This window comes from Spea bombifrons, chromosome 5 (assembly GCF_027358695.1).
Source record: "Spea bombifrons isolate aSpeBom1 chromosome 5, aSpeBom1.2.pri, whole genome shotgun sequence".
Lineage (NCBI taxonomy): Eukaryota > Metazoa > Chordata > Amphibia > Anura > Pelobatidae > Spea > Spea bombifrons.
The window spans coordinates 71,046,944-71,064,346 of record NC_071091.1 but is presented as its reverse complement, the minus strand read 5'-3'; the positions used below and the strand labels follow the sequence as shown (position 1 = coordinate 71,064,346).

General features: G+C 36.6%; 1 protein-coding gene across 1 annotated transcript in view; it reads left to right on the top strand.

Annotated features, from left to right (window-relative positions):
* Positions 1-3,290: 3,290 nt before the first annotated feature.
* GALR1 (galanin receptor 1) overlaps positions 3,291-17,403 on the top strand; it is a 59,462-nt gene continuing 45,349 nt past the window's right edge. Inside the window, exons 1-2 of the mRNA XM_053467854.1 lie at positions 3,291-3,386; positions 14,550-15,239. Coding sequence (XP_053323829.1) covers positions 3,291-3,386; positions 14,550-15,239 — 786 coding nt within the window. The remainder of the gene's footprint in view (positions 3,387-14,549; positions 15,240-17,403) is intronic.

The window sequence follows — 17,403 nt, the reverse complement described above, 5'->3', positions numbered from 1 at the left end:
ATGTGTTTTCAAATATTTTTTTTTGTATTATAATAAAGTTATTTTATATCCGTGTCACGGTGTGGAAGGTGAAAAGCAGACTGCAGCGTGGCCTAAATTATCCATAGTCGACTTTATAATAAAGCATTGTGAAAATGACTATGGTGTTTTGTGTCTTTATATGGGGGGGGCAAAAGAGGGCTCCACATTGACGCTACCTCAGTCATGTCTTTGTCAGAGCGTACAAAATCAGCAGGGGATCAAATAATTTTTTCATTCACTGTATTTTTCTCCAGTGATCTGTTATTTAATGCATTAGTCTATCTCATGCATCTCTGGGAAAAATATTCAATTACATTAAAAAAATTTAGGTGTTAAAATAGTTATTGTTCCAGGAATAACAATGGTGTTTCAATGCTGTTGGAAAGTGAAATTGAAGCTAAGAAAATGACACCCTATGAATAGAGTTCTAAGTTCCAGCCAGGCATTAAAACATTGATATTAATTACTGATTACTACCTCCATTAAGGTGAATAACCTCATTTCCACCTTAAAAGCTATCTGGAGGTGCTGCTCACAATCATTTTCGCCTTAGACTGTCTTTAAACAATTCACAGGAAAATTAAATCTAGGTAACTTGTAAACTAAAAGAATACTGTCCTTCATTCCATTTTTAGTATTCACAATAACATGACTATCTTATTTTCACATTATTAGTATTTGTTGGGAAATAATAAAGTGCAGTGTCCCTCTGACTTACTGAACATTGCCAAAGGGGCAACTCTACTCTCTCTACCTTGTAGTAGTATAGCTTGAGGGTAAGATACTAAAGATGTCTGTGTCAGCCAAAGCCTTTTCCAATTGGAGGATCATGGAAATGATGTTGCCATTTTGCCCTCAGTTCTCCTGATTGGAGGATTGAAAAGAGTGTCACCGCCGCACCACTGTGTTAGATCCGGGAAGTTGCCACCGGGTTATATCCGCTGAGATGTGGATGAATAAAAAACATAGCAGAATAAGGATTGAAAATTAAAGATAGAATAGAGAATTCATACGAATCGTTTTTGGTCCATTTGCAGATGTCTAATATGCAGTGTAATCATAAGAAGTAACATTTACCTATCTTATTGTAAAGACAAAATAGTTCTAAAGGGGAAAATGGCAATTGTTACGACACAATGACAGATTAATCAAAAGGTGTGACACTAACAAGGAACAGCAACACACATGGGAGATTGAGTTATCTCATATGTGACAATAGATGGAAATTAAATGGTTCTTTGATCATTGCCACAAAGTCACACTGGGCTGTCATTTTGAAAATATTAATTTTAGCATTAATGGATTCATTCACTTTGCTTCTAGTTTGCATTTATAATCTTGGTGATTTATTTTATGAACTATGACAAGAAAATTCAGAGGTGACAGAATGATGAGCAGGTATGTGCTTTTTTTTCATTCAACTCAAAGTTGAATGAAACTAGGTACACAGTATTCACTATACGACCAAGTGTATGTGGACACCTGACTATTACACTTTTATGTGCTGTTGGACATATCTTTCCAAAACCATGATCGTTAAAGCCTCCACTCTTTTTGGAAATCGTGCCATAAGATTTTGGACTGTGTCTGTGGAAATATTCAGCCAAAAGACAATTTGTGAGGTCAGGCACTGATGTTAAAAGAGAAGGCCTGGCTCGCAATCAGCATTGCAATTGATCCCAAAAGTGTTCAATGTGGTTAAGGTCAGGGATCTGTGCATGTCTCTATGGACCTTTCTTTATGAACAGGGCAAGAACTTTCACTGAACTGCATTGTCCAAAATGTCTTGGTATGCTGAAGCATTCCAGTTTGCCTTAATCAGAAGTAAGAGGACCAACCTAAGGTGTGTCCCAATACTTCTGTCCGTCTAGACATGCACAAAGCAAGGTCCATAAAGACATAGTTGGATGAGTTTGAGGTGAAAGAACTTGACCGGCCTGCACAGACCCATGACCTCAACTCCATTGAACACCTTTGTAATGAAATGGAATGGAGATTAACTTGTGAATTCATTGTCCCATTGGTGAAGCCAAGCTGTTTCATAGATTATCCAGGTTTGCTAACTTCTGACCAATTAGCTTTTGTTAAAGTCATTAGCCTGGGGCTTTACTTACTTTTTTCAACCCACATAGTGAAGATTTGAATAATGTATTCAATATGTGTAAGAACAATACAATAATTTGTGTGTTATTAGTTACAACAGATTGTGTTTGTTAATTCTTGTAATATAGAAGAAGATCAGACCATATTTTAAGAGAAAAAATATACATAAATACAAAGTGTTAACTTACTTTTTCTTGCCACTGTGTTTATATATATATATATATATATATATATATATATATATATATATATATATATATATATTCATTGAAGGTGGAATATATATATTTTTTCTAAATACCAAAAGAAAACAACTCTAATGACTTCCTGAAGTTAACTTGACATTATCAGTAAACTTATCTTACTTCGGCTGCATTATATAGCCAAACCTCAATTTGAAGGAAATGGAATCTGACAAATATGGGGGTATTATGTATAATTTTGTAGTGTAAGATATATTTCACATAAAAATATCTTTATATGACATTCAGGAAAATGATGTTTTTTCATTTTCTGAAAAAAATGTTTTTGTTGAAAAGTTTTAGATAATTACTCAATTTGACTAATTATTATAAATTTACAACATATCTTAATCCATGCTTGGTCTATCAGTTTTTATAAACTAACTCTACAAATAGTTTCCATTATTATTCATTTTTTACTAATAGAACAAAGTTTCATTACAAGATGAGCTTTTAAGACATAGAAATAGCCCAGAACATGAAGCAGATGTTGGCCTTGTATGACTTGGGCAGCAGGTCTATGGTAGTGACAGTCCTTTTGAAAAAACTGGTGGGCTTCACCCTCTTTGGGCATCAGATCCCCTGATGTGCCTCTGCTGAATGAACTGGTTACAAGGCAGATATTAGATCAACCCAACCAGCCTACTTAGTATGCAGCGAAAAAAACTATGCCTCTTTAAGGTATGTAGCACTGGGATATACTATTTATATTAGAGGGCTCTCTCACTATTTTCTCCCTAGCTGCTCTGCCAACATCTTCTTCTTCCACTTTGGTGTCTCGCAGTTCTGCTTCGGTGTCTCGTATCTTCTTGTCCTTGTCTTTTATCTCCTCTTTTCTCTCTTCTTTCTTCAATTAGAGGATCACAGGAAAAGACTGGAAGCCCCGCCATTTTGCCCTAAGATAGAAAAAAGAAGAAAGAAGAGATGAAAAAGAAGAGACAAAAGAGAAGAGACAAAAGATGGAGTGGAGACACAAGAGACACAGAAGCAGAGCTGCATGAAATGGAAGTGGCAGTGAAGGTAGGGAGACATTCAGAGAGCATGAGAGGGTGAATGAAAATGAGAGAGAAGGTAAATGTGGGCATTGGGCAACTAATTTTGTTTCTGAATCTAAGACACCCCCTGTGTGTCCCAAAAACAACAGACAGAAAATAGAATTCATTGTCTAAAACAAATGGGCCAAAAACAAAAAAAAATCATTTGGTTCCAAATGTTCAAATAATTTTTGCTCAATTTGAACGTGTCTATTAAGAAATCCCTATAGTCTCCTTCTAGATTGTAAGATTACGAGCAGGGCCTTGTTTACTTACTGTATCAAAAAGTTTTTGATCATTTAAGTTGGTCATACATTTTCAATGTATGTACTGCAAGACTTGTGATAAAGATGTTACTCGATAATTACTCCTTTAATTTTCTTTTTGAATGTAGTGTACTAACATGAAAGCTGTTTTGATTTATTGAGCAAGCCAAGCTAATTTAACATGTATATTGAATCCAACATTTATGTAAACAATACATTAGTATATGCTTCATATAATTATACATTTAATGAAGCATAGTAAAGCCAACACAATGTTATTTTATAAAAAAAAAATGTTTTTATATAAATTATGAACATGTCATGAAATAAAAATGAATGTATGAATATTGAAAACTGAGCTGTTTTTGGTTTACAACATTTAATTATAGTTCTGTATTTAGAATAAATATAAAAGCGCTGTTGTGTTATGAGACGCTTTCATGTTTACTAAATTCCAGTTTGATTGTTGCCTTTAGCCTTCACATTTGAAAATACAGAGTTAATTATAAAATGCTTTTTGGAAAAAAAAATCTATTAAACCAATTTAGGGCACTTAATTTTCAGAGCCCCTTGTGGTAATTCAATAAGTTAACAATTGACATCCTGAGGATGAAATAATGTTTTGAAGCACCCATTGTGTATTTTCTTTTGAAATGGTGAAGATGTTTATTGATGTTGCTGTTTTAGGTAACAAGTGTAATTTTCTTTATTGCTGCACAGTATTTGCTTAGGTTGCCTTTAAAAGCACACGATAATTTTGCCATTACCAAAAATCTTTCTTGATCTTTCCTATAAATTCTAATATATTTAGAGATACATGTCCATATTTATCATAGTAAGATAGTGGCAATACTGGAAGAAACTGTGAAATTGGGAGCAATCATGTAATTGCCCTTCTAAGCACTTTGACTCAGATTTGGTCCTATTTACCAACATTCATTTGGCTAACATTCCCAGCAGGTTAGAGCTTTTAGCCCATTTAATAATAATATTAAGTCAGATAAAGGGCAGCAAGTAAAGGTTTTTAGCAATCATTGTCAACAGATGTCCCACGCTGTTAGTAACAGCAGCACAGTAGGTAGAATATTGTTGGGGAATAGACAATGGGCAAATTGGCCAAAAGCGTTTCAGACACATTTTTAGGTTTAGATGTTTGCTTATTCTTTTTCGGGCAACACATTTCATACCATGCCCATTCATAGGCTCATTCTCATTCACTCTCTAACACTCTCTAAATGTTTAGTTTACCTACCTTCTCTGGTGACCACTTCCATTTCTGCTGCCTAATTCCGCTTCTGCATCTTCTTCTTGAATTTCCCCACTTTTTGAAGTCATTCACTAGCTTCCTATGACCCCAAGAATGAAATAAAATGTTCTCCTTCTCCCTTATCACGCCTTCCTTTGCATGATTATAATACTTAACTTGTGTTTCCCTATGAATATGGAACTCTCTTTCACCTAACCTCCAGGTTTCACCCTTCTTCAGAGAAGTATACAATCTTCTTAGCTAGAACCTTCTTTTCTTATAATGGTTTGCCATACCATTTTAACATAGCTGTAAGAAACGCTGTGGAAAATGTTGGCACTGTATAAATAAATAATAATAATATATAACAAAGTAAGGAAACCTTGAGCACAACCTTCTATGGTTAATGCCACAGGGGTGCATACATAACTTGAAGACATTTATAGCTGAAATGATGATCATCAGGACTTCCAAGATATCTGTATAGTATATATTTCCAAGATAATTATTGTAATAGACTGAATATGAGTATTCTGATATTAGCAGTGTAACCTAGATTTATGATTGTATCATGATATTTAGATAAGTGTTAGATTCATGCTTCAGATATAATTTACGTTTTCCTGTGATCTTTTCAATTTGGGATAAGCACATTTATTCGTGCAAGGAAAGTAATATTTCCTTTTCATATGTTACAGCTGTTACACGGTGCACAGTTAAGACACAATGAGTATTTCCTATTCCTATAATAGGTGACTTTTGCTATTTTTTTGTATGCTTGTGTATTGAGACTTCATTATTTTTAATCTTCTTCAGATTAACACTACTTGACTTTCATATTTTTATGGACATTTTTTTGTGGTCCTTAATTTATGTTCATGTTAGTATGAGAACATAAATATAGATGATTATGGAAATACTCTACAAGAACAGTTTCATAATAACTTAATAGGTACTTATAATCCAGATTGCATTATAAATTTAATTAGGGGGTTAAGGAAATGACATCTTCTTTTGGTTGACCACTCAAAGGCTATTTCAGGAAATTTTACGCAGAAAAAGAGAAGGCATAAGCACAACTGATTTAAGACATAACATATACTAATATTTAGTAAAAAAAGACCCACATGGCATATAGATGAAAGCCTTTCTGCAGTAATAAAAGAATCAAAACAAGCCATATAATTTCAGATAGATTAATGATCTTGCATTTTAAAATAAACACGAGTATGTTAAAAATGGTCACAACATCTCAGACTTTATTTTGCTTCCATCAAATTTAAGCCATGGGAACAATGCCAGGATAGAAGTTAAGGCATCGAAGGTTATTAGTATAAAAGACTAAGATTTATTATAAATCAAAACATATTTAGTTGAGATATCTGCACATAGATTATTCATGTTAATATTATACTTGAATAGGCTGAATGGAGGCTGTTGATTAAAGAATTAAACAATCATCTTATTTATGTTGAATACATACAGGTTTTGCTATGAGTATTGTTACCGGTGACCAAGCTAATTGTATTTAATATTAGCCCCCATATTCATGATTGTAATTGGTATGCTGCATAAGAGGGGGTTCTAGTAAATCTCTGCAAGGAAAGGGGGCTCACTTAATCCAAAACCATTACTAACTACTTATAAAAATGATTAATCTTTCTTTTTAATCTCTGGGGTTTTTTGTAGCATATAGTTCTGTATATGCTCTGGGGGACATAATCCAACATATAAATAAAAATCTGCCTGACTAGAGAGATATATTATTCTAAAAAAACAAATTATGAAAACTATGGTAAAAATGCAAGAATAAAAGACAACAGAAGCATCATCAAAATAATAACCTGGTTATAAGGGAAAACTGGCTACTCTAATGCTTACCCACAACTGCTATTAAAGTAATCTCTTTTTTAAGGTATTGGCTGCATCTAGTAGAGCTAATGAAGAAAAGATGCTCCAAAAAGAATGGATCTAAATAAGCTAAATAACGATTTGGGCAAATTAAGAGGCCAGCCAACAAAACAAGAAAGAACATTAAGTGCAGCCTAAAGTCATAATGATTTCTTTAAATAGCCCCCATGATAAAAAGGATAAAGGACAGATGAATTGAATCACATGGAGAAATCATTTGCATCTGATCTTCACAAGACTATATGAGTAATGTAAAAATAGATTAATGAATTACTATATTGGCAATGGAAAGGGAGAAACTGCAAAACAGACTAATATCTGATGTGTACCCTTGATTAGAGTGGCAAAGAAATGAACTGTAAAACAAAAGTTCAATGCACTCAAGATGAACTGGGAAATAATATTAATGATATCACATACAGATAGAATGTTCATATACAAACTTTATGAAAAAACGGCCTGCTGAATATACTGAATATACTGTTTTTTCAGTAATGCTAAAATACAGTATCAATTGGAATCTACTGTCAGAGATAAATATATTCCACAAAATTAGAAAAAAGGATATCTTTTTTATATGGTATGGTTTTTTAATATGTTGGGGAAAGTTGTTATGTGACGTGGATCTGCTTATTTGACTGGAGATTTACAAGGTAAGACTTTACTGGCCAGGTATCTTCTATGCTTGGACCATAAGAAACCTCACAAGCTGAAATGTAACTATGATTACATTATTTGAGCAAACGGTGGACAATTTTAACTTGTAGGCTGTAGGACATGAGGATACCTAAGGATCTCTAAATACTGAGCCAAGTATGTACGATGGAGGTGGATGTTTGCCAGTCAGTACCTAGCTGAATAGAGAATAGCACTGATATAGAAGTCAGGTAGTGGTGGAGGCACACATCTTGCTTATTTCCACTAGACCCTCAGGATCAGTGAAAGAGTGAGTTTTAGAATTAGACAGTTGAATCAAAAATAATAGGGACTTGAAGCTGGATAAAACATGGGAAAGAGAGGGAAAGAAGAGGAAGCAACATGGACTTGCAAAAGAGATATGGGGCAAGAGAGGGGCTTGGGACAAATGGGAGGAAAGAGTGGGCAACATATAGTTTGAAAAGTTATGCAAAGTGGGCAGAGTGAGAATGAAAAGTAGAAAATAGAGGAAAGGAGTAAAATATAGTATGATAGGCTAAATGTAAAAATAGAGACTAGAACACAGTATTAGAATGGAAATAATACATATTTTATGCTAAACGCACAGAAATTGGGTTACATATTTTTTTGTGAGAGTTTTCTTCAAGACAGGAAAACATTTGTGGTATAGATGCTTAACTTCTTGTGATTAGTGTCCCTTCCATTCCAAGTTACCAATCTAAAAATACAAACCTGTCTATGCATTATTATACAGAGGTCCTGTAAAAATGGAATATATCAACAACCTGGATTTTTAATACCCACAGTAAAATGTTAGTTGAAATTTTAACCTTGCTTTTCAGCAAAACAGAAAAGTATAAAATGAGAACACAATTGCCACTAGATTGAATCACTCTTTTTAAAAAAACAAACAAAAAAAACAACTTTCTTTTTAGTCAAAGTTAAAAACCTAAAGTTAAACATTGCAACAATAAATACACAGTATCATAAATCATACAAAGACTTGAGCTCTCATGTTAAATGCATTACCCACCACTATTCATGGTTTTTGGCTACAAATCAAAGGCTGTTGTTTAAAAGGCTGAGAAATAACACATTTGGTCTTACAAAACTGTAAGTGAAGTACTGCATAGTGCTGACTATTCAGTAACATATTTATTATTCTGCAAATTGCCCTTTCATTTTTTATGTGGATTTTATTAAAGTACTTTACTTTCCTGGCTGATTTTATTATGCTTTGTTAAATTCCCCAAGCTATTTCTTACAGTTATTGTAGATCGGTGAGGTGGTTATAGCTCATTTTTAATGTGTGTTTTGATTTTCCAAAGGAGCAAATATTGGTAAAAAATACAAATCATAAAACAGATATAATAGTAATATTTGAAACACAATTCATACTTCACGTGTTCCAATTTTCTGGCAAGGTTCCATTATCCCACTTTTGGGGGCAGCGGGAATCAAAGGTTGGGGAGAACCTCTGATCTCCCCTGAACTGCCCAGGAAAAGGCCTGTGGTTAAGCTCCACTGCAGCACCCATGTGAACACCTCATGCTGCTCTTCAGCTGAGCACCATAGGGTCGCTCTTCTGACATAGTGGGTGGGAGGTCCTCCTCAACCATAACCCCTTCTGGGTCTGGTCATACCCTCCTTGCCTCTGACCATGATCTAAAACTCTGGGTGTATATAATAATGAAAATTATGACCGCAATGTGAGGAAGGAAAATGCAGAACTGTCCTGAACAGCATATAAAAGCATTGGTGTATTCAAGTTTTGTGCTGCCCTAGGCCTGACTTAACTTATGCGGCCCTTGATGTTAATTTGACTCACCCCCTCCTGCCCAGGCTGCATGTCTTTCTATTTATAATCCACCCTTTTGGTCCCACCCCCTTTCTTAATCCACCTTTTCTTAAAAAAATATATCGTCCATGATCATGATCAGTCTGCAGGGGCAGAGTCATTCTACATTAAAATCCCTCTCAACTGTTGAACTTTGTCCCACTGATTGTGGACAAAGTAGACACTGGGAAGCTGCTTGTCCCTAAACTGCTTGCCAGTTTACCTAGCTGAAGACTATACAAGTATGTCTGTCAAGTATGTCAGCATAATTTTCCTTTCCTTCACATTGCTACACCTCCCCCTCAATGTAGTTCAGGTATAGATCAAATAAACACCACATAGAAAAAAGAGAATCACAGATATAGATCAACTTACAATTCACAAGCAAACTCATAACTGAAGAAACCCTACACTGCAGGCATTGATTACAGGCACCCAGACTGCACTCATAGGACTTGGCCGGCATGTAGATTGCACTCATAGGAATTACCAGAAACCAAATTTCACACAGACAGATTGCATCCACAGGATCTCGGGTCTCATTTCAGTCACTCTAGTTCACGTGCACCTTTTATTCAATCTATTTCTTTAGGCCTAAACCAAGAACAGTAATAGACTGACTGTCAGAATGCACACATATACACTACTCTTACAATGCCTCTCATAAACACATGCACATTCACTCTCCCCTACATATAAACATCCTGGCTTATACTTGCCCTTGCATCCACAACACTTGCTTGCCCTTAGACATACTTCCCCTAACATACTCATAATTTTACCCTGACTCATGAAATATTCCCTTCAAGCTCATATCTTCTCATTGATCCCCTTTCCGTTTATCTGTCCACCATTTTCTATTTATCTCTTTTTCTTTGTCTTTCATCATTCTCTTTATTTCTCCCCTTTTCCCTTGTCATCTTTCTCTCTCCACCCTTTTCCCCTAGGCTTTTCGTGTCAACTCCGGTAAAGTGCTGCACTAGGTCTAGTCGCCTGGGCCAAAATACATCATTGTCTAAAAGATAGTATCTATGCATATTGTCAGGACCTATTGAGGATTGAACCAGCGGCCCTGCCTCTGGAAGGTAACGCACCTAACCATTACACCAGCAGGGGACTTTATCTTTGCTGGTCTCTCCATCCCCCCATTAACATGGGATGCCTCGCCTGTGACTCATTGGAGGCATGTCTGTCACACCTATAGTTCATTGGCTGCATGCCTGCCTCTGCCTCACCTGTGGCTTGCTATATGATCATGGGCCTATATGTACCTGGGCATGCTCCTAGCTCTTGGCTAGTGCATTGTGTTCATAGCCCTAAGTGTATTCAACGAAGTACAACAATTCTGCTTGGTGTGGACTTTGGTGTGTGACTCTGAATTAGCTTTGGTCCTTTCTACTGCATTTGATTTTGATCACCTCAATTTTGACTTATTTGGCGTGGACCTTGACAGCAACACCTGTCTGTCTGGAGCACAGTTCCAAGATCCTGCCTCCCACCTGACCCGGCACCTGGGCCCCTGACACATACATGGTGTAGTGGGATATGGACAGATTGCAGGGGCCATATACATTTACACCATTAGAAAATCTACTGGTCCCTTTTCTTAGAAAACATTAATAAAACATTAATATATGAAGGCATTAGTTTGTACACATTTATGTTGTGATATGGTGCGTTCCTAAAGCATCTGATTGGTGCGGGGAACTCTAAAACCATATCTTTCTCATTTTTGAGCGTTCCAGCTGAAGACCATTCCTGTCTGAACAATCTCTGCAACATGGCATGTTTTCTCATCAACATTAGACCAATGAACATGAACAATCACATGGAAATATGAATTTGCACGCTGATTGGCAGCCCTAAATTAGGTGACCTGGAATTTCTCATTTTAGCAAATCACCCAATGCCTCCCATTTAAGTTGTACTTCACCCAAAGAAAAACTATCTCCTATTAATAGTTTTCATTTCAAGCTTAAATATATTTTATATTTAGAATATGGTTGCCATTTATAAACATAGTTACCTAAACATGAACTAAACAGATCTTCAGCTGGTCAGAAATTATTTAACATTTTAGCAAATTAAATTGTATGCTGTGGATATTTTAATAAACGTTATGTTTACTGGATTTGGGGTAGGAAATTAGACCATTATTCAAACTGTTATACTACAAGCTAAATAAGCCAATAAAGTAGATTGTATGATAAGTTTGCGTTAAGAAATTAAGAAATGCATTCCAAGAAGCCACATAAAGACTAATTAAGTATCATCAAAACAATACAATAAACTCACCTTTATCTTGTATTCATTTAAATGTATTATATTATAGTTGGATACAAATATAGGTTAAAGTTCTTTTAATTTAAGTATGAAAGTTGCTTTCATATATATCAGCACCCCTCAGTGAAGTAAATCTTCCTTAATTTCATTAAATAAAAGTTCAAATTTCAGGGGTTCTGTGGACCTTAAACATCTTCCGCTGAGAGGGGTGTACACTGCTTGCAGAGGGGTCCCCGACCCTCGCAGGCTCTTGGTCCGTGTCCGAGTGCTCAATGGGTCAGTCTGCCCCTGCAAGAGGGATACAACAGATAGTCATGTCACTGGCAAATGCCAAATGAACCAAGCTTACTTTATGTATCATAGTCCATAGTTGCCAGGCATATGATCATCTTCTGGAGCATTTAGTTAATCGAAAAATCACTTGTCATCTTAATTACCTAAGCTTGCATCTGCACCTAGGGCCCTTGAATTACATCCAATGGTAACAGTTGTAGCAACTCTGCTATTATATTGTGGTTTATTTTAGGACTAACTATGCATTTACAAGCTTGTACTATCAAACATTTAAAGCAGCCATGTGTATCTATAAACCTAGGACATGAAATGCAATGCTTGTAACAAAGAATAAGGCAGTTTTCTCCAGCAACTGTATTTGAACCAAATTTTTAGGTTTGGCAAAATGCTGAAAAAAAGAGATAATAAATTAGGTATGACCAAAATAGATGGGACATGGTCAAAAAGCCAAACACAAACTTCTAGAAAAGGGCACCCAAATAACTAGACTACTCTCCAGGAATCCACCATGAAATATGTAGCCAGTGAAGAAGAAGCAAGCAATAAAGGGAGAAGAAAAATTAACTGCCATAGACATATACTATTAGCATCGGTCCCATGCCTTTTAGAACTTACATTTCCCTTCCAACTGCAGCTTTATAATGTGCCACATAGCAATATAGCTAAATCTGCAGCAGATCATGCTGGCTTCTAAACAAGTAGAAAAAAACATGAAATATTGCTCATTACAGTACAATCTTGTAAAGATGTGCTGGTATTATCAGAAGCTAAAGCCAAATGAACATTCATTTATAAGAATAGTGCAATTGTGCAAATATAGTAATACACTTACCTTCTCAAAATGATAAACAGTATACTATGTCACCTCTACTGGACCACCAGACCTGGGCAGCTGTTCTGGGTGCTAGTTTGACTAAGAGTGTATATATACACTGTACATATGGTTGTAACATGCAATGTATAACATATGTATTGTATGTGTATGTATATATTATTTTTATATATATATATATATATATATATATATATATATATATATATATATATATATATATATATATATTAATCCAATATATTGTACATATAGTGTAGAAAATGAAGGTACTATATACATATACATATCACCATCGGTCATGATGGGCAGGGCATAAAACCAACATCCAGCCATAGAGTACTTGCTGGCCCAATTAGCATCAGCAGTGGCCAAGGTCCAATAAAATGAGAAATGTGAGAATGGATTTCTTGCACATCCAATCTAGCCTGTGCTCCCCAACCTCCCAGCTAAATGCCCATTCACTATAATGGTTTCTCGGCACATTATTTTAATTACAGGAATATAAATTAGGATATGTATCACGAAATCAGAATTGTAGCATCACTGTTTTGCTTGGCCTCCTACCAAAGAATGGCACACCGATTTCTAGGCAGATGTTGTTTTCTGTGTATTTGATACACTATATTAGAACAGAAACTTTAGAATACAAAAGTATTTCTGGAAAACAAATGCTCACTAAGTGAGGTTATATGAACACATCCATTACAGAATTATCATATTATAAGAGTCATTTCTAGCTCTTAAAGCATTAAGGAATGCTTCAGTTAACTTATAAAAAATGATTATCTTAATGAAAATGTAAGGTGGAAGGTTAATTAATTAGTTAATGGGAATTAATATTCTTAGCTAAAAGGGACCCTTGGATAGCGTTGTGTTATGACTGCAGTTTACTATTCTGAGTAACCTGTTCAGGTGCACACACTATACAACATTTGTAAATATATATTTATACTCATTGTAATAAATAATTGTTTAATCATTAAAGGCAGTGTTCTTGTTTGATATCAGGAGTATATTTGTGTCTTATTGTCTTTCTCCCTAAACATTTCCACTGTCACCACTCCTTACTGTCCAGTCAGTGACTTAGTGAGAATGCCTCGGTGACAGCAGACTAGATTTAGTAATCTCAGATGAATTTACCTCTGGATACCAATTGTACCATAGATTGCAATGAAAACATCAGTCTCAGGTAAGTAACTGTATCCTTCCCAGTTATATGGGACGTGAAGGCTAAGGTTTTAATGGGCTAACAGTGCCTCTCTCTGTTGGCCATAGAAATGCACCTGATCACGTTTCAGCGAAAGAATCACAAACCCTACGAGAAGAACCGAAATGTATCACCAATCTTTGCCCTTATCAATGCAAATATAGAGATAACATAGAGTGCTCTCTATGGCAGTCACGATCCTTATCACCAATTCATGTACACTGATGTGTGTGCATAGAGCCTGTGTATAAAGGAGGGGCAGATCTGTTTGCAGCAGCAGTAGCGCTTACTGCATGAAGACTGTGCAAGTAGAGCGCAGGGAGGCAGTCACACGAGAGGAAGCACAGGGCAGCGCAAGCAGCAGCTCCCTCCTCCTTATCATCTTGGTCCTATCAAACCCTCTACAAACTTCTCTCCCAGCACACTGTTATCCATCCACTGCTGCCACCTGTTAGACCTGCGCTCTACTTCTTGGGAACTGACGTGGATCAAAGTTAACAGCATCACCTTCAGCTAGAGTTACAGGTAACACACAAGGCGTCAGAAATACTTCAGGAGCCGGGTATAACTCATCAGTGAGTCGTTCGGTGTAGTCTTCTAAACCCTCCAAAAGACAAAAACTCACATCTTGGATCAAGTGATGGATTTCGGTAACATGAGTGAAGGGCTTGCGCTAGAACTGAACGGGTCCTTGGAACAGCCCTCTGTGAAACCCCTTCTGGGCATTGGCTTAGACAATATTATCGTCTTGGTGGTATTCGGTATCATCTTCGCCCTGGGGGTCCTGGGAAACTCATTGGTCATCACTGTACTGGCTAGAAACAAGCCGGGGAAGCCCCGCAGCACCACCAACATATTCATCCTAAACCTGAGCATCGCTGACCTGGCTTACCTCCTGTTCTGCATCCCTTTCCAGTCCACCGTCTATGTGCTGCCAACTTGGGTTCTTGGTGCCTTCATATGCAAGTTCATTCATTACTTCTTCACATTGTCCATGCTGGTGAGCATCTTCACCCTATCTGCCATGTCTGTAGATCGTTATGTGGCCATAGTGCATTCCAGGAGGTCATCCTCTATCCGTGTGCCCAGGAATGCAATGTTAGGAGTTATCCTCATCTGGATCCTCTCTATTGCCATGGCATCTCCTGTAGCCTACAATCAAGCACTGATTCACAGGGGCAGCAACCAGACCTTCTGTTGGGAATACTGGCCGGATCTGAAGCACAAGAGGATTTACGTGGTGTGCTCCTTTGTATTTGGATACCTGTTTCCCCTGCTTCTCATATCCTTCTGTTATGCCAAGGTAATATTATATTTCCATTCATTATCCAATTATGCTCCTTGAAATAAAAAGTGTAAAATACTTAATTATTAAAAAGTTGTGAATCAATGAGCCATATACTTTACAATGGCGTTTCCATTCTCAATAATAACAATGAAACTGTCTATTGGCATACATTGGGTGAAATAGTAAGAATCCTTGCAATCAATACCATCTCTGTCAATGAATGCCTACGTTAAAGTACTAGAAAAAGGAACTGATATACCTTCGAAGATTAAGTATGATATGGATGGATTCTCTTATCCTTTGTAGATAGGATGGCTTTGCAATATTTGACAGATCTCAAGAAAACACATTTCTTTTGATACAGTAATTTTCACTTCTGGCAGGTAGGATCATTAAAACATATCTTTGTGTATAGAAGTAATACCTAAATTGATCGCAACACCTGTAGGTACAAAGGCAATTTTGTTGTGCTGTTTCAGATGTGAAGAAATCATCTACACACGCTAGCGTCAGATATGTGATCTTTAAATATATTCAAGTACACACGTTTTACATATTTCCCATTTAATATATTTCCACTGAACCCTTCACAAACAGCTAATTCAAATGTACTATGATAAATCGATGCTAAACATAGGAACGTTTCCTTGGGGGGAAAATGTCCATGCTCCAAAAAGAGAATATCACATTTAAAGAGCAAAAAAAAAAACATGTTTCCTAAGGCTGGGAAATCTGAGCCCTTTTAGCTGTTGAAACTCATATACATCTCAGCCAAAACAAGACTCTCTGCTAATTGAACTCAGATAGGTATGCACGATAGAAGTACAATTAAATTGTGTATATGACAACAATTCAGCTGTACTCCCCCCCAAAAAAAACTATACTGATGTACAAACATAACATAACGGTGGAGCAGAGTATGGTTATTGGAACCCCAACTCTTTTTGGGGTATAAAACGTTCAGGTATTCTCATTGCATAATAACAAAGGTAATGGTTCTCTCTTAAGTCAATTGGTCCCCAACACCCCTCTGATTATAATGCCAGTGATACAGAACATGTCCTAAATGGAAGAGTTGTGTGCTTGTGGGCTTGGACATATTGGGGTAGTATGACAAACTTCCCTTTAGTTTGCTTAGATAAAGTGATGCATATGCATAGAGTTTTTCCAGTTTTTGACATGAGCCCTTTGCATATGCTATAAGGAATGTTAGTAAGTCTAGATAAATGTGCCATATGCAGAGGATTAATACAAAATGTTGACCCCCCAACCTCCCTCTCCTGGTGCCTGTCCTGTTGTGGATAGGATACGAATGTCTATGTCTTTGAATATGTCAATCTAGAAATCAGCCATGTGTAGTTAAATACCCTGGGCTGCAGAGGTCTATGTTACACCCCTAAATATGTATTTATTAATATTTATATAACTTGTTAGCGTGTGCCAACTAACAATGATGCTAAAGTTTCATAATCATAAAACAAATCACAGCATTGTACGAATACTACAAAATGTGTCTATGTTTAATCTGCAGTTTTACCAAAGCACTGTTTACAGGTATATCCTAAGCACTGCGATTTTCAAAGTCCTGCCATATTGAAAAGATTTTGATTTCACATGTCCTACAGAGGGAACCCATACTGCCTATCCATAGGAAAGGCTGACCACTATAATATAAAAGCCATCTCTCACTGCTGAAAGTGCAAGCGCAATTATGTTACATTGTTCAGGAAAGCTGTTTCAGTGTAGCGGAATAAATGCAACAGGGTATTGCAGAATGCAACAAATACATAGAAACATTGAATTTGATTGCAGATAAGAACCATTCGACACATCTAGCCTGCCCTTTTTTCCTGATGAAGAGACTCAAATCCTAACCAATTGTGGCCTCTTAAGACGTACTGATACGTCCTTGAAACCTGTACCAAGAAGCCCATAAGGACATACCTACACTTCCTGACTTTGTTGAAGCAGCTGGGACATCTACCTGATGGAACACGGGAGATCAAGCTGTCTATTAACACCCTGTACTGTCCCTTGCCAGCGCAATCTTCCTGCTGAGAGATTGTTCGTAATAGCACCTGACGCAAGCACTGGTACATCATCATAAAAGGAATGCCCGGTCACCCGATCAGTGCTGACACCCATTGGAAGATCACTCGAGAACACGAAAGCCTCCGCA